This window comes from Dendrobates tinctorius, unplaced genomic scaffold (genome assembly GCF_039654945.1).
Source record: "Dendrobates tinctorius isolate UK_male_01 unplaced genomic scaffold, ASM3965494v1 ptg000250l, whole genome shotgun sequence".
NCBI classification, from domain to species: domain Eukaryota; kingdom Metazoa; phylum Chordata; class Amphibia; order Anura; family Dendrobatidae; genus Dendrobates; species Dendrobates tinctorius.
In genome coordinates, this window is record NW_027361917.1 from 4,548,166 (window position 1) to 4,566,246 (window position 18,081).

General features: G+C 43.2%; 1 protein-coding gene across 1 annotated transcript in view; it reads left to right on the forward strand.

Moving 5' to 3' along the window:
- CRNKL1 (crooked neck pre-mRNA splicing factor 1) overlaps window positions 1-13,597 on the forward strand; it is a 36,324-nt gene extending 22,727 nt beyond the window's left edge. Inside the window, exons 7-14 of the mRNA XM_073557424.1 lie at window positions 3,279-3,449; window positions 3,528-3,719; window positions 3,803-3,862; window positions 4,135-4,215; window positions 8,043-8,282; window positions 10,279-10,380; window positions 11,981-12,229; window positions 13,295-13,597. Coding sequence (XP_073413525.1) covers window positions 3,279-3,449; window positions 3,528-3,719; window positions 3,803-3,862; window positions 4,135-4,215; window positions 8,043-8,282; window positions 10,279-10,380; window positions 11,981-12,229; window positions 13,295-13,474 — 1,275 coding nt within the window. The 3' untranslated portion in view covers window positions 13,475-13,597. The remainder of the gene's footprint in view (window positions 1-3,278; window positions 3,450-3,527; window positions 3,720-3,802; window positions 3,863-4,134; window positions 4,216-8,042; window positions 8,283-10,278; window positions 10,381-11,980; window positions 12,230-13,294) is intronic.
- The last annotated feature ends 4,484 nt before the right edge of the window (window positions 13,598-18,081 follow it).

Genomic DNA, 18,081 nt, shown 5'->3' on the forward strand with positions numbered 1-18,081 from the left:
AAATATGACCCTGGCTGCCGCATTCAGGATGGATTGGAGAGGAGAAAGTTTGGTAAGAGGGAGACCGATCAGAAGAGAGTTGCAGTAGTCCAGACGAGAATGAATAAGAGCGACAGTAAGAGTCTTGGCAGTTTCAAAGGTGAGAAAATGTCGGATTCTGGAGATGTTTTTAAGATGCAGGCGACAAGAGCGACTGAGTGATCGGATGTAGGGAGTAAAGGAAAGTTCAGTGTCGAATATGACCCCAAGACAGCGGGCATGCTGCTTGGGCGTTATGATTGAACCCTCCAGGGTTATTTTGATGTTAGGTAGAGTGAGGTTAGTAGAGGGGAGAAACACAAGAAGTTCAGTTTTGGAGAGATTTAGTTTCAGATAGAGGGAGGACATGATGCTAGAGACAGCAGACAGACAATCCTTGGTATTTTGAATTAGGGTAGGGGTGATGTCAGGGGAAGAAGTGTATAATTGGGTGTCATCAGCATAGAGATGATACTGGAACCCAAATCTGCTGATTGTTTGTCCAGTAGGTGCAGTGTATAAAGAGAAGAGGAGGGGGCTTAGGACTGAGCCCTGCGGGACCCTGATAGTAAGGGGACGAGGAGAGGAAGAGGAGCCGGAAAAAGATACAGTGAAGGAGCGGTCAGAGAGGTAGGAGGAGAACCAGGAGAGGGCTGTGTCCTTGAGGCCTATAGAGCGGAGCATAGTGAGGAGAGGAGCTGGTGATCCACAGTGTCAAATGCGGCAGAGAGATCCAGGAGAATCAGCAGGGAGCAATGACCTTTCGATTTAGCTGTTATTAGATCATTAGAGACTTTAGTGAGGGCAGTTTCAGTAGAGTGTAAAGAGCAGAAACCAGATTGTAAGGGGTCGAGAAGAGAGTTATCCGAGAGATGGCAGATTAGACGGGAGTGGACCAAGCGTTCCAGGAGTTTAGAGATGAAGGAAAGGTTAGAGACAGGTCTGTAGTTAGCAGTGCAGTTCTGGTCCAGGGATGGCTTTTTAAGTAAAGGGGTTATGATGGCATGTTTAAATGAGGAGGGAAATATACCTGAAGAAAGAGAGAGGTTAAATATTTTAGTCAGGTGAGTGGTGACCACTGGTGAGAGAGACTGCAGGAGGTGTGAAGGAATGGGGTCACTGTTGCAGGTTGTAGGCCGAGCAGAAGCGAGGAGCTTGGAAACTTCTTCTTCTGAAGCAGGCTCAAAGATGTCTAGTGAGCTTGAGGTGCGGCAGGGAAGGGGATCCAGGCACTGAGGAGATTGGGCTGAGATATCCTGATGGATGTGGTTGATTTTTTCTAGGAAATAAGTGGCCAGATCCTCACCGCTGAGGTTGGTGATGGGGGCCTGTACTTTAGGTTTCAGGAGGGAGTTTAAGGTTTCAAAAAGTCGTCTTGGGTTGTTGGATAGTGAGGTGATGAGGGTGGTGAAGTAGGATTGTTTGGCCAGATGAAGGGCAGAGTTATAGGTTTTGAGCATGAACTTATAATGGGTGAAGTCTTCTGCTAAGAGATTTTCTCCACTGCCGCTCTGCACACCTTGAGCAGCGCTGAAGAAAGCGTGTTTGCGTTGTGTGCCAGGGCTGCCGTTGTCCGTGTCGGGTCTTTCTGCGTATAGAAGGTGCTGCTTCATCTAGGGCATTCTTCAGTGTTTTATTGAAGTGTGACAATGCTATGTCTGGACAGGAGAGGGTGGAGATGGGGGCTAAAGATGTGTGAAGATTGTCCATAAGCTGTTGGGTATTAATGGTACGTGTATTCCGATAAGTGTGGTAAGTGGGGGTGTCCCGGGTGACGAGACAATTCTTGACTGAGAAGGAAAGAAGGTTGTGGTCTGAGAGCGGGAGAGGGGAGTTAGTAGAGTCGTGCAGTGAGCCGGGACAGGAGAAAACCAGGTCCAGAGTATTCCCGTCCTCATGTGTAGGAGAATTAGTAAACTGTGAGAGGCCGAATGAAGAAGTTACAGAAAGAAGATGAGAGGCAGATTGGGAGAGCGGATCATTGATAGGGATGTTAAAGTCTCCCATGATGAGGGTGGGGATGTCACAGGATAGAAAGTGAGTAAGCCAGGTGGCGAAGTGGTCTAGAAACTGGTGGGAGGAGCCTGGAGGGCGATAAACAACCGCCACTCGTAAGGAGAAGGGCTTAAAGAGTCTGACGGCGTGGACTTCAAAGGAAGGAAATGTAAGTGAGGGAACCGGGGGGATGACCTGGAAAGCACATTGTGATGAAAGGAGCAAACCAAAACCTCCACCCTGTCTGTTCTCAGGTCTGATGGTATGTGAAAATTTCAGCCCACCAAACGAGAGAGCGGCAGCAGCGGTGGTGTCTGAATGCTGGATCCAGGTTTCTGTAATAGCCAGAAGGTTAAGGGAATTAGAAAGAAAAAGATCATGAATGTAAGTCAGTTTGTTACACACAGACCGTGCATTCCAGAGAGCACATTGGAAAGTGATAGGAGAAGGCATGCACTGAATGTTAATAAGATTGGCAGGGTTTCTATATGCAGCTGGAGGAGAGTAACGTATGCTGGTGGAGGGAGGCCCAGGGTTGGGGGAGATGTCACCTGCAACTAGTAAAAGGAGAAAAAACAGAAAAAGCAGGTGGTGGGATGATTTGTATGAACGTTTTGAGTGCTGCATGGAGGTTTTGGATGGTTTGGTGTGGGTAAGAAATGTCAATAGAGCCTCAGAGTTATACATGGGAGAGGGGAAAAGGGAGGGGTGGATATGCAGAGAGTGCACAGAATGTGTAAAAGGGCAGACGAGTTGTTAGAAAGCAGAAGTGAAGACAAATAAGCAGCAGGTTGATATGATCAATGCATATGTAGTACGACTGACCAAGAAGCATGCGTGCATGAAAAACTTATGCACCTTACCTGTCTCCTGCCCTGTCTAACTGCATTGTCTAACTGCAAAACACTTGATCCTGTTGCACTTAATATCTGTTGCACGCTTGAGCCCGCACGCGTGCTATCCCAGCCAGAGCTAAATATATATGAATACACAATACAGAGTTCTAAAAAAATAATTGCTCCAGAATTATTTCATGGGGAGCACAAGAATATAGCAAAACCGAAATATCAGACGTGACAGGCCCCTCTTTTATAAGAACAAGTATTTATAATGTATGGTAAGATAATCCTGTTTTGTCCACCGTATACATAAGATCTTGTCAGTCATCACACAGCTTATTTTGTATGTCACAGAAGCGCGTTCCATTTCTTTATTCCTACTACTGTCTATTAATGCTTCAATGATATATTTTTCCTGTTATCCAGTCGGAGAGGGTCCGCGTGATATACAAATATGCCCTGGACAGAATCCCAAAGCAGCAGGCCCAAGAGCTCTTCAAAACCTACACGATTTTTGAAAAGAAGTACGGGGACCGGCGAGGCATTGAAGATATCATCGTGAATAAGAGGAGGTTTCAGTATGAGGAAGAAGTGAAGGTAGTGGCTCATTTCTTGCGATTTTCTCTTTTTAGTGTTTTCTTCCATTACCTTGCCTAAGAATATTTTTAATTCTAGGCTAATCCCCATAATTACGATGCCTGGTTTGATTACTTGCGATTGGTGGAAAGTGACACCGATGCCGACACTGTCCGAGAAGTGTATGAACGGGCAATCGCCAATGTTCCACCCACGAAAGAGAAAAGGCACTGGAAGAGATATATCTACCTATGGATAAACTATGGCCTGTATGAGGAGCTGGAGGCCAAGGTACACAGCAGGCAGTCCGGCTGCCTCCGTCATTGCTGGAGTATTTATGGCATCAGTCCAACCATGTTCTCTGTGATTTACAGGATCCGGAACGGACCAGACAAGTGTATCAGGCCTGCTTAGAGCTCATACCTCACAAAAAGGTAAAGGGGGGGATACAGTGGCATAGAGGGTCAGGCAATGCTCATGAAGTCTTCCATTGCCCCCAAGCCTATAGGGTCCCGATAAATGACATTGTGGCCTGATCAGCGCTTTTCAGCTTCCAATTCAAAGGAATTTCACAATTTAATAGTATAAAGACAACATATGAGAACGCCTGCCTGTTCACCTCTGGTGTTCGTAGGCATCATCTACCCATAATGTCCGTGTCCTTATTCTTCTTTTCTTTTTTCTTTTTACTATTTTTCTCTTCCAGTTTACTTTTGCAAAAATCTGGTTAATGTACGCCCAGTTTGAAATCCGACAAAAGAATCTTCCATTGGCACGAAAGGCATTGGTAAGTTTATATAGCTGCATGTTATGGTAATTACACACACTCTTCCTTATGGCTCCCACATAAAACGATTAACCCCTTCATGTCCTTATAGGGTAATTTTAATTCATTTGGATGCAGGCAGTGCATACAGTGGGCTCGAGGACGGAGTTTTTAGATGCTGGCTTGTAATTGCAACGACCAGAGTGAACTCTGATCGCTGTTTAACTATTTAACTGCTGTGGTCAGAGAGCACGTACATTGGGACCCATCTGCTCTCTTATGATGCAGTCGCGGTTAGTAAGGCAGCTGGGAGCGTGCTGAAGGCCTCCATGGTTGCCATGTCGGTCCTCAGCCGATGGCTGAGCTTCATAGGAGAAAATCAGTTTTACGAAATGCTGCAAGATTTCCAGTAAATAATTTAAGCGATCAAATGAGACTAAAAAAGTTAAACATTTTTTATTTTTAAAGTTTGAATTTGCCTTGTCCATGAAAATGTAAATTATTTAAACAAGAGAAAAATTGAAATGCCAGAATTGCTAATTTTCACTTTCCCCCCTAAAAAAAAAAAATCCAATAATCGATCAAAAGATCATGTGCACCCCAAAACGATACCAATAAAAACACCAGCTCGACTATGAATTTATTTTAACCACTAAAATGTAAGAGAACAAAAAGCTTTACACGGATGGTATATCCACAGGTGCCAAGTCATTTTTACCACACAGTGAATGTTATTTAAACAAAACCTAAAAATCAGTGGTGGAATTGCAGCTTTTTTTTCACCATTTCATTCAACTTGGACCTTTTTTTCCTTCATTTTTCAGTACAAAATGTTGTGAATTTTGTCATTCAAAACTAGAACTTGTCTTCCAAAATACAAGCCCTCACATGGCTGTGTCGACAGAAAATTAAAAGTTATGGCTCTTGGAAGAAGGGGAAGAAAAATTTAAAGCACAAAAACTCCGTCTCCCAGTCATGAAGGGGATAAAGGAGCGTTATGAGACGAAAGCTGTGTAAATGAAGCTGTGCAACTGTCCAGTAAATGAATACCCAGATAATAGTGAAAAAAGTACAGAGAATTTGCCACCAGGTTTTTGCTACCCCATCTGAGAGCAGCATGATGTAGGGGCAGAGACCCTGATCCCAGGGATGTCACTTATTTGGCTGCTTGCTGTAGCTTAATAAAATCCCTGTTTTACTTTCTGCAAATTTGCCAGTAATCTAAAAGTTGAGTTCTATATAACCCCACCCACACCTCTGATTGGCAGATTTCTGCCTACGCACAGTTTACACAGAAATCTGCCAATCAGTATTGGGGGTGGGGTCATACAGAGCTCATGAATATGCTTGACTACCTGGCAGAAGGTTTACTAGTTCTCTAATGATCTCCTGCTGATAAAGCGGCTCTCAGATGGGGCAAAAACCAGATTCTCTTTAAACACAAAGTAGAAAAGAAAGTTTTTCTATTTTTACTGCAAGTAGTATGTCTTTAAAGGGAGCCGATCATGTAAAATGCTATTAACCTGCAGATATGGGGTGAATCTACAGGTGAATAGTGTTGTGACATAGAGCGGTGCTGGCCCCGAGAGCCTCGCTGGTGGGAGGAAATTAATTTTATTCCCCCGGCAGCCTCGGGCAGCGGGGCTCTGAGTTCCGGCACCGCACAGTGTCGGAACACTAATTAACCTGAAGCGTAACCCCATATCTGTAAAATGATAGTTTATCCAGGTGCCAAGGTATTTGGAATGCATTTAGGGTATTTTGAGGGCGCTGAATTAAAAAATCCCATTAGGTTTGCTAAATTGGTTATAGTTTTTTTCAGCTAATTCATCCATGATATTATTGCACTCCCCCAATGTGGCTTGTGTGTGATAAATGCAATGTCATTTGGTCTTTTGACTCTTTAACAGCATCTTAGGTAATGAAATGTCCCATGTAATTATTTGGTCTTTCAATATGTAGGTGAACAATGCTAGAAAAGCCACTTTTTGAAGCCTGATTATTTTTTTTACTGTAATTAATTGACTATTAAATGTCTCAGAGACTAGAGCCAATCTGGCAAAGCCGAAATCCTATTCTTCATCCGCACCATAAACTTAATATATAACCGTTCAGACTGCTTTGGCACCAAAATCACTGTATACCAGTGTAGTTTACTGTATCCTTCTTAAAGGGAATTTTACAGCACAAAATGGCTGTACACACCAATCACAGCACCTTGTCGGGGACATGACCCCAATAAAAATCCTACTTTTTAGTGTCCAAATCTATTGCTGATTTTGCTACTTGTTTTCCATCTTCTTTAAAATGTTAATCTCCAGTTTAGTTATTCCCTGTCTGTAAGATAGGGAATAACTTTTAGATCACTCGGGGGGCTTACTACTTGGACCCCCACCAATCCGAGAACCGCTGCTCTGCATACTGTCACACTATTCATTGTAATGTGACTGCTGGGGGTAGCCGAGCACTGTGCTGCGCTCATCTGGTCACCGACACTCCCATACTAATGAGTGGACCTGTAACAGCGAGCATGATCGGCCATTGCTGCATTCACACTTGGTTCTTCAGAGCCCCGGTTTTCATGATCCGTGAAGGTCCCAGCAAACAAGAAGTTATCCCCTATTCCATGGATAGGGAGTCATTTGCAAACTTGAGAATATCCCTTTAATTGACTTTTCTGGCTTTACTGGAGCCAAAGGATAATGTTTGACAAGTAGATGGAAAAGTGCACTGAACTGCCCGGTCATGCCAAGGGTGCACCAAGCGCCTCATTGGTGGTCTTTGAAAAAAACTATTTCTATTTCTAGCAAAAAAGGCAGAAGCACATTTGGTATATTTGTTTGGGCTGTGTCCCCTATAAGGTGCTGTGCTTGGTTTGAACAGTCACTTTATGGTCCCTTTAATTTCTTTGGCTGAAGAGTAAATATCTAACAGGCTTGGCCCAGGACCAACATGTATCATCTAATCATAGGATAGATAAGTGTTTAACTGCTGGGGGTCATCACAGACCTCATCACTGTCCCCATTGGGGCTCACAATCTAGATTCCCTATCAGTATGTGTTTGGAATGTGGGAGGAAAACGGAGAACCTGGAGGAAACCCACGCAAACACGGGGAGAACATACAAACTCCTTGCAGATGTTGTCCTTGGTGGGATTGGAACGCAGGACCCCAGTGCTGCAAAAGCAACAGTGCTAACCACTGAGCCACCGTGCTGCTGAAATCTGCTGCAAAATTGCTGCAAGAACTGACATGCTTCAGATTTTCAGCAGATTTATATATGCAAGGAAAAAAATCTGCATGATTCTTCAGGAATTTCATATTGGTAAATCCTTCAGGATTTGTGACAAATCTGTGAAGAAAAACCACGAGGACACTAATACTGAAGAGTGTGTGAGAAAGCAACAGCAAAGCCAAATATGTCAAGAGCTGCACAGACTGGACAGCAGCAAAATGTCCAAAACTTTTAGTGAAGGCTGTTTAGAAAGTTGCTTAATTTTGAATTTGAGGATCAATTGAATCCAAAACCTTTAAATATTAGTAATGTTGCTGGTGGATTCCAATAGCGGCCTACAGGGTAGGTGTAGTAAAGGATCCAGGCCGTGTGTTAAATGAGGAAAGGCAGGCCGGTACATATAGAGGTAGACACGGAGGCTTTGCTGATGCCAAATACAGGACCACGAGCTGTAAAATGTATGCAGTCTGTTATTTTTAGAGCAGGGCTGACGTGTTGGTAACATGATATAAAAAAAACATCAAAAACATGTCTTGGCCTGAAGTTACTCAAACTAGGTGTGAATTTTGCATTTGGTACTTGCATTGTATAACACTTCATTTTATTTATGTAGGGAACTTCCATTGGAAAATGTCCTAAGCACAAACTATTCAAAGGTTACATAGAGCTGGAGCTGCAACTTCGAGAATTTGACCGATGTAGAAAACTGTACGAGAAGTTCCTGGAATTTGCTCCAGAAAACTGCACCACATGGATTAAGTTTGCAGAGCTAGAAACCATTCTTGGAGATATTGAGAGGGCCCGCGCCGTGTATGAATTGGCTATTGGACAACCCCGACTCGATATGCCTGAAGTAAGTGACGTGTCTTATTACTTTGTATGAAGGCTGCAAAAAGCACTGGAGAAGTCCGATAGCATGAAATTATCGACACAGTGAGGACTCATCCAGACAAGCGTGTTATCAGTCCTTGTGCTGTCTGTCTGCAAAATGGGGCACAAGCACACCGCCAAGGATCAATGCATGTCCATGTGGTCGTTCACCTGACCCCATTTACACCCGGACAGATGGGCTGCATGTTAAAAAAAAAAATTGCAGCATGCAGTACTGTGATCCCTATTCAATGGGTGAACAAAAAAGCAACAAACAGATTTCATACGGGTTTCTATCCATATCTCGTATGTTTTTTACAGATCAGTACAATTATTAATATAAGGCTAGTTTCACACTAGCGGTTTTTTGCACTGCGTTTTTGCGCAGTGCAAACGCATACAAAAAATGCATCATGCGTTTTGTATGCGTTTGCTGCTCTTTTGCGCATATGTTTTAACCATTTTTACTCTTAAAATGCATGCGTTTTTAAACGCAGACGTGTGCATGTACATGCGCACATCTGCGTTCCCATAGACTGTAATGTGTTTTTTTGCACATTCCGTGCGCATGCGTTTTTTTGCGACAGGTTGGATGGACCAAAAATGCAACAGGTAGTGTCCGGCGCGCCTGGGTGCACACTACAAAAAAACGCATGCGCACTTAAATGTGTACGAACGCATGCAAACGCTAAACCATGTGCACCCATGTTAAAGATAGGGGAAAAGGACACATGCGCATGTATGCGCAAAAACGCAGCGCAAAAGAACGCTAGTGTGAAACCAGCCTAAGAAACTGTATTTGCCTTTTATTTTTCATTAAATTATTCTTGTAAAAACTATTCCACTTGATTTAAGAAAGACATGCGGATGACAAATTGTATCTGGATGAAAAATATGCCCATGTAGCTTCAACATTAAAGGGGTTAGCCAGGTCTTTTTTTTTTTTTTTTTTTCTTCTTTTGGGCCTAACAACTTACAGGCAGGTAGTTGCTAACTACCTGCCTGATCCCCCTGATGCTGGTCTCTGCCGACTCTAAGCAGTCACAGACCGCTTTTGCTGACGTCACATCAGCAGAGCAGCTCCTTCTCGTCCCCTCTGCTCTGTTAACAATGGCGAGCGACACTGCTGACAACATCCTGTTTGACAGCCGGCTCCCCACTGCTTAACTGCTGGTAGCCGGCTGTCCATCAGCTTGACACAAGCTGTCATGTCCCATCAGCAGAGCACCCTGGAAGAGGAAGAGCTGCAATGCAAGATGCGATGAAATTATGAAGGAAAAAAAAAAACAAAACAATTCTGACATTTGTTTTTTGGGAATTATTTTTGAGTACAGCTCTGTAATCAGAAAAATGGAAAACTTCTAATCGTCAAAATATGACAAACCCAAAGTTGTTTGTTTTTTTTAAGAACCTTTTATCCAATAATCTGAGTTGGGGCATGAGCAATGATTTGCCTTTAGAGGGGGCTTCAGCCACTTGTAGAAAGGAAAACCTGTACTTGTCTGGTAAGGCAGCCACTATATCCATGCAGAGAATAATTAGAGATGGGCCACATATACCGTGCTCTCTATTCACTACTATAGGAGTTGCAGACCTGTCACGCACACTGCCCCAGCTGCTCCTGTATCACTTCTCTGAATGGAGAGAGCCTCATTATTCATTTTTCTACTATATAGGGGGATGCCACAGCAGGGGGATCAAGAGCCATATTTCTATGGAGCTCAGCATCCCAGAAATGTTATCTGCCCGTCTCACCTTCATGGTATATTGTGGAAATGCCATAAATGTCAGTCAGGAATACACTTTTAATAGCCAATTTAGAAGCCTAAAATCATATTTCAAGTGTAGGTCTGAACACGTGGCACTCCACAAAAAGCACAACAATGGGAATTTATTGTTTTAGATTTATTATTATTGTGTAACACTATCTGTAATCAGGTCAGGTCTCACTCATGATCTTGCTGATTTCCCACTGGCAGGTTCTCTGGAAATCTTATATTGACTTTGAAATAGAACAAGAAGAATTTGAGAAGACGAGAAATCTATATAGGCGACTTCTGCAGAGGACACAGCACGTCAAGGTATTCAGTACACAAGGGAAAGGTGTTTTGTATCATTGCCCTTTAAAATCATTATGTGCCGCGGTCTCCTCGGTCTGTGCCATGGTCTCCATTCTGTGCCACGGTCTCCTTCATTCTGGGCCACGGTCTCCTCGGTCTGTGCCATGGTCTCCTTCGTTCTGGGCCACGGTCTCCTCGGTCTGTGCCATGGTCTCCTTTGTTCTGGGCCGCGGTCTCCTTCATTCTGGGCCACGGTCTCCTCGGTCTGTGCCACGGTCTCCTTCGTTCTGGGCCGCGGTCTCCTTCGTTCTGGGCCGCGGTCTCCTTGGTTCTGGGCCGCGGTCTCCTTGGTTCTGGGCCGCGGTCTCCTTGGTTCTGGGCCGCGGTCTCCTTGGTTCTGGGCCGCGGTCTCCTTGGTTCTGGGCCGCGGTCTCCTTGGTTCTGGGCCGCGGTCTCCTTGGTTCTGGGCCGCGGTCTCCTTGGTTCTGGGCCGCGGTCTCCTTGGTTCTGGGCCGCGGTCTCCTTCGTTCACTTATGTTTTTCGATTAATGTGTATGGAGGTAATCATGAAAAATTCTCATCTTTAACTGGGAAGAAGAGCAATCCATTTACCAGCTATTGTACACAATCGTGAACTCTGAGGAGAAGACAAGCAGTTTATTACTGCTTCTGTCTTCTCTTTTTCCGCTATATAGCTGTCAGTGAGTGCCATCACGTGGATAGATGCGCATCATCAGCAGCAATGCTTCTGTAGGGCCTGATGCTCACGTGGTGGCCCGGTCTCTTCCTCGCATAGCAGAATGATCAGGTACTAGCAGATAGAGATCAGGTCTGCCAGTGACTTCCGTCACAGTAGTGGGCTGTTTTCCCCTATAACTGGGGCTCTTGTGGATGCTCGAATTGCAATGGAAAAAAAAATAACTGAAAGACAACTTGCATGAAAAAAAATATGCTTAAGAAACATTTGCATAGAAACAAAATAAAGTAATTGTCTCCTTTTTTTCATATAAAATGCATTTTATTCCATAAATATAATGAAAAAACTTATAATAGGTATTTACGTGACCTTAACTACCTGAAGAGCCCATTAAGCAGAATGTTTGGGGTGAAAAATATGAAAAAAAATTCGAATTTTTTTTCTTCCGAATTATTTTTTTTGTATACAGTAATTTATATGTAGTTGAAAACAAAAAAATAATACAATTTGTCCTGCATAAGAGTGCCTCATACAGCCCATCAGTGAAAACAAGAATAAAAAAAAAGTTATGGCTACTGAGAAGCAGAAGGGGAAAAATGAACTGGCATGAAAGAGCATCAATGACTGGCCAATTTTAATGGTTTAGGTCATAAACTTAATGTTCTGGTTAACTATATTATGATTTCTTTCTTTTTGGAGTTGCAGCGGGTTATTGGCTGTATATTGCAGCTGGTGCCTGCGGGTGCAGCTCCTGTGCCGTCCACTAGGGGCATGTGCCAGCAAGTAAGACAATCACATCTGTCTGTGCAAAGCGGCTAATCAGGAGCTTTCCAAGAGGCGGTTTTCCTATACAAATATAATGTGCACAGGCTCCATATTCAGTTACCTTGCTAATTTCATCTCCGTTTCTGCTTTATATTCCAGGTCTGGATAAGCTTCGCACAGTTTGAGTTGACTACTGGAAGTGCCGACACTGTGATGAAATGTAGACAGATCTACGAGGAGGCGAATAAGACGCTGAGGAATTGCGAGGAGAAGGAAGAGCGACTGATGTTGCTGGAGTCCTGGAGAAGCTACGAACAAGAGTTTGGTGCTGAATCCACACAGCAGAGAGTGGCCAAACTCATGCCAGAGAGGGTGAAGAAAAGACGGAAACTCCAGGCAGAAGATGGGGTAAGACTTACAGCTGCGTGCGGATGGGTTTTGTCCCCCTCCGAGTGCAGACCACCTGAACCGATGTCACTTCAGTTCTGTCGACCACCGTGACTGTACAATATGACACACCAAGTTTTAACCCCTGGCCTCATGGACAGTTTTGGCCTTTATGCTAAATGTTCTTTTACTTGTGGCATTTTTTATTTGGTCAGTGACATCGTACGTATGAGGGCTTGTTCTTTAGGGGATCGGGGTGAATTGTGATTGTGGGTGGCATCATTTTAGGGTACATATTACTTAACAAGCTTTTATTAACTCTTTATTGGACAGAATTTAAGAAAAACCACAATCCTACCGCTGTCTTTATGCATTTTACTTTTTATTCAATTTGCCGTGCAGCACCAATAAAGTGCTGACGATGTTCTGGGGATCAGCACAGATATGATAACTAATTTCTGTAGTTTTATTGCTTTTGTGCAATAATTACTCTTTTTTAAAAAAAAAAAAAAAATCACTAGTTTTGGTTGGCCATATTCTGAGAGCTATGAGTTTCACAGTTTTCCATCAGCAAAGCTATACAAGAGCCATATTGTGGTACATGTGACTTTTTTAAATCCCTTTTTATTACATTATTTAGGAGACAATTAGAGTAAAAAGAAACTGCGATCTTTAGTTGTGTTTTTTTTTTTTTTTTTTCTTTTTTTAACAAACCACCCACTTTCTCACACCTGTTACCCCCTCAAAAAAAAATAAAAATATATATATATATATATATATATATATATATATATATATATATATATGTCATATAAATATATGTTCTATTTTCTTATAACACTTAAACATTATTTTTCTCTCAATACTTGTCTCAAATGGGGAGTTGGAGCTGTGGTCCTTTTGATCACATTGACAATACACTTTAAAACCTGTCAGGCCACGCCCCCCGCAAGCTATGATAGGCTGGAATATAAGGTCCCGCCTCCAGCTGGCTCTGATTACACAGGGTCTAATAACCCCTGTTAGTCTGCCTGTGATGTCTGCTACCAACTAACATTTATATTTGTGATGTTTTTTTTTTTCTAGTCTGATGCTGGATGGGAAGAATACTACGACTACATATTCCCAGAAGATGCAGCTAATCAGCCCAATCTTAAACTGCTCGCCATGGCTAAACTTTGGAAGAAGCAGCAGAAAAACGATGATGAGGAGGATGATGACCACGGACAAGATCCTGACAAAGACATTGATGAGAGCTCCTCCTGACACACAGGAAGCGCTCTCCAGCATCATCTTTTTGTATTTCTTTGTACATAGCTCAGACCAGATGAATTTGTTATTACGCGACCGAAGCCTCTTATGTGAGAATAAACCATTTATAATAGGTTACATGTTCCCTCCTCTGGTGAATTACCCTTTAAGGAGCTGTCATAGGTTAATAAAGGGGTCGTATGCATGTATAGGTGCGTGCGTGTATATGTATGTGCATAATATTTATATTTATTAAAGATGAAGGAAGTCCATCTAGTTCAACCCATATCCTATCCTAACTTGCCCTAACATGTTGATCCAGAGGAAGGCAAAAAAAACCATGTGGCAAACAGTAAGCTTCACATTGGGGAAAAAAATTCCTTCCCGACATATGGCAATCAGACTAGCTCCCTGGATCAATGCAATATTAAGGAAACTAGTGTATATACCCTGTAATATTATACTTTTCAAGAAAGGCATCCAGTCCCTTCTTAAATTTTAGTAGGGAATCACTCATTACAACATCATATGGCAGAGAGTTCCATAGTCTCACTGCTCTTACAGTAAAGAATCCGCGTCTGTGATTATGCTTAAACCTTCTTTCCTCCAGACGTAGAGGATGCCCCCTTGTCCGCGTCACAGGTCTAAGAGTAAAAAGATCATTAGAAAGGTCTTTGTACTGTCCCCGCATATATTTATACATTGTAATAAGATCACCCCTAAGCCTTCGATTTTCCAAACTAAATATATATATATATAATTATGGAGAGATAGATATTTATTATGTGATAATAAGTAAACTCTTCTTGTAACAGCAGGAATTATGACACAAATCTGATTCACTAGGAAGTAAGATTGTGGCTTGTGAAGCTGCAGAGTCAGCACCATTATGGCCCGGGCAGATGGCGTGTGCGTCATAAATCACTAAAGACAATCTAGTAATGTCAGACCTCTTCTTCAGGGCTTGAAATTGTGTCTGGCAACACGTCAGTGGAAAAAATAGGGGTAAAAAGGTTCTTTGTCACAATGTTAAAAAGGCAGTGAACCCCAGGGGACTGGCCTACGCATTTCAAACTATAATGGCTGTGTGGCTACATGCTTTCAACATGACACCCAATCAATGAGCTCAGCGAGTTTACCAGTATAGACAGAATGCCCCACTCCTGAGCTCACTGATTTGGCTGCCGACATGACGCACGTACAAGGCACTCGGAGCACCTTGCCTGGTTTTGGGGACGGCCAGTACAACGCGGGTTTTTGTTGTTTTTAAACCAAACTGTTCCCAGAGATGACGATTAACTGAAAGGCGACAACCCCTCTCATCATAGTAATGTCCCAAATAAGGAGACTGCATTAAATAGGTTAGAAAGCAAATTATATCATTAACCCTCAGGTGTGCAAGGTGCTGCCATTTGAATAATAAGGAACTGAGATCTCCCCCCCCCCCCCCCCCCCATCCCTCTACCAAAAAAAATTACTATAATGTGTGTATCTTATCAGAAAGGTAAACTTAAGACTACAATGAATATATGTACATTAAGTCTATTCAGCTGTCCATACCAGCAGGTGACCTTTAATTTAACTATCCAAACAGCCTCGCATATATGTAATGGATGAAGATCGTCCTCATCACGTTTGGGTACAAACACTGTAGCGTTCAGTGTCCTAAAATCCAGGGCTGTGGAGTCAGTAAGCTAAACCTCCGACTCCTCAATATCCTCGACTGACGCCACAGCACTGGTCACTACTGAGCATGGACATAAAGTGCAGCACAGATTCATCTCATCTACAACTCCACAGCACTGGTCACTACTGAGCATGTACATAAAGAGCAGCACAGATTCATCTATGGCCCCACAGCACTGGTCACTACTGAGCATGTACATAAAGGGCAGCACAGATTCATCTCATCTACGACCCCACAGCACTGGTCACTACTGAGCATGTACATAAAGTGCAGCACAGATTCATCTCATCTATGACTCCACAGCACCTGTCACTACTGAGCATGGACATAAAGTGCAGCACAGATTCATCTATGGCCCCACAGCACTGGTCACTACTGAGCATGTACATAAAGGGCAGCACAGATTCATCTCATCTACGACCCCACAGCACTGGTCACTACTGAGCATGTACATAAAGTGCAGCACAGATTCATCTCATCTATGACTCCACAGCACCGGTCACTACTGAGCATGGACATAAAGTGCAGCACAGATTCATCTATGGCCCCACAGCACTGGTCACTACTGAGCATGTACATAAAGGGCAGCACAGATTCATCTCATCTACGACCCCACAGCACTGGTCACTACTGAGCATGTACATAAAGTGCAGCACAGATTCATCTCATCTATGACTCCACAGCACCGGTCACTACTGAGCATGGACATAAAGTGCAGCACAGATTCATCTATGGCCCCACAGCACTGGTCACTACTGAGCATGTACATAAAGGGCAGCACAGATTCATCTCATCTACGACCCCACAGCACTGGTCACTACTGAGCATGTACATAAAGTGCAGCACAGATTCATCTCATCTATGACTCCACAGCATCGGTCACTACTGAGCATGTACATAAAGTGCAGCACAGATTAATCTCATCTATGACTCCACAGCACCTGTCACTACTGAGCATGGACATAAAGTGCAGCACAGATTCATCTATGGCCCCACAGCACTGGTCACTACTGAGCATGTACATAAAGGGCAGCACAGATTCATCTCATCTACGACCCCACAGCACTGGTCACTACTGAGCATGTACATAAAGTGCAGCACAGATTCATCTCATCTATGACTCCACAGCACCGGTCACTACTGAGCATGGACATAAAGTGCAGCACAGATTCATCTATGGCCCCACAGCACTGGTCACTACTGAGCATGTACATAAAGGGCAGCACAGATTCATCTCATCTACGACCCCACAGCACTGGTCACTACTGAGCATGTACATAAAGTGCAGCACAGATTCATCTCATCTATGACTCCACAGCACCGGTCACTACTGAGCATGGACATAAAGTGCAGCACAGATTCATCTATGGCCCCACAGCACTGGTCACTACTGAGCATGTACATAAAGGGCAGCACAGATTCATCTCATCTACGACCCCACAGCACTGGTCACTACTGAGCATGTACATAAAGTGCAGCACAGATTCATCTCATCTATGACTCCACAGCATCGGTCACTACTGAGCATGTACATAAAGTGCAGCACAGATTAATCTCATCTATGACTCCACAGCAATGGTCACTACTGAGCATGTACATAAAGTGCAGCACAGATTCATCTCATCTACAACTCCACAGCACTGGTCACTACTGAGCATGTGCATAAAGTGCAGCACAGATTCATCTCATCTACGACCCCACAGCACTGGTCACTACTGAGCATGTACATAAAGTGCAGCACAGATTCATCTCATCTATGACTCCACAGCACCGGTCACTACTGAGCATGGACATAAAGTGCAGCACAGATTCATCTATGGCCCCACAGCACTGGTCACTACTGAGCATGTACATAAAGGGCAGCACAGATTCATCTCATCTACGACCCCACAGCACTGGTCACTACTGAGCATGTACATAAAGTGCAGCACAGATTCATCTCATCTATGACTCCACAGCACCGGTCACTACTGAGCATGTACATAAAGTGCAGCACAGATTAATCTCATCTATGACTCCACAGCACTGGTCACTACTGAGCATGTACATAAAGTGCAGCACAGATTCATCTCATCTATGACCCCAGAGCACCGGTCACTACTGAGCATGGACATAAAGTGCAGCACAGATTCATCTCATCTATGGCCCCACAGCACTGGTCACTACTGAGCATGGACATAAAGTGCAGCACAGATTCATCTCCACTAAAAGCAGAGATCTTTAGATCAGGAACAGAAGACACATTATAGGACATTTCATAACTTTCCCAAATTATGAAAACATTTACATCACATCCTGCAGTGTACTACTGTACCCAGTTTATTTTATATTGTCAAGAGTTGGTCCATTTTATTCTGACTCCACAGCCCTGCTAAAAGAATGATACATTGAAAAAATGTCAAAATGCAGCCAATAAGTTGTGTTGGGATTTTGGGCATTGTGTGTTTCCCCAATAGGTTTTTTCAAAGATTGTGAGGTGTAGCCCACCTATCTCACAACTGGTAATGTAGATTACAAACAACTACTGTAGACAATGAAAGAATTTGATAAAATGATTGTCGTTGGCTGAGAGTGAATGTCATCTTTTGGATTTCTTCATGTACATAATACACTGTCCCTGTCCTAATTTGAACCTTTAGTGCCCAGCCAAGTTGTGCTTTTGTTTTCAGCAATAGCTAAGATCACTGGGAGCAATTAGATCACCAATAGTGCCTGCTCTCTTGGGAACAAATGTACGCCCAGCTGACAATATCTCTAGTTATGGGACCAGAATGTAAATTGGGTAAATATTTCTTTATTACATCAATAATCTTGTAGTGGGGATAAAATATGACTGTTTCCCTTCAGGTATATTTTTGTTTTTTAGGTAATATTGTCCCGTTTTAGAATTGGCAATGCATTTATCTAGGTTCAGGACGATTTCTCTGTAGATTTT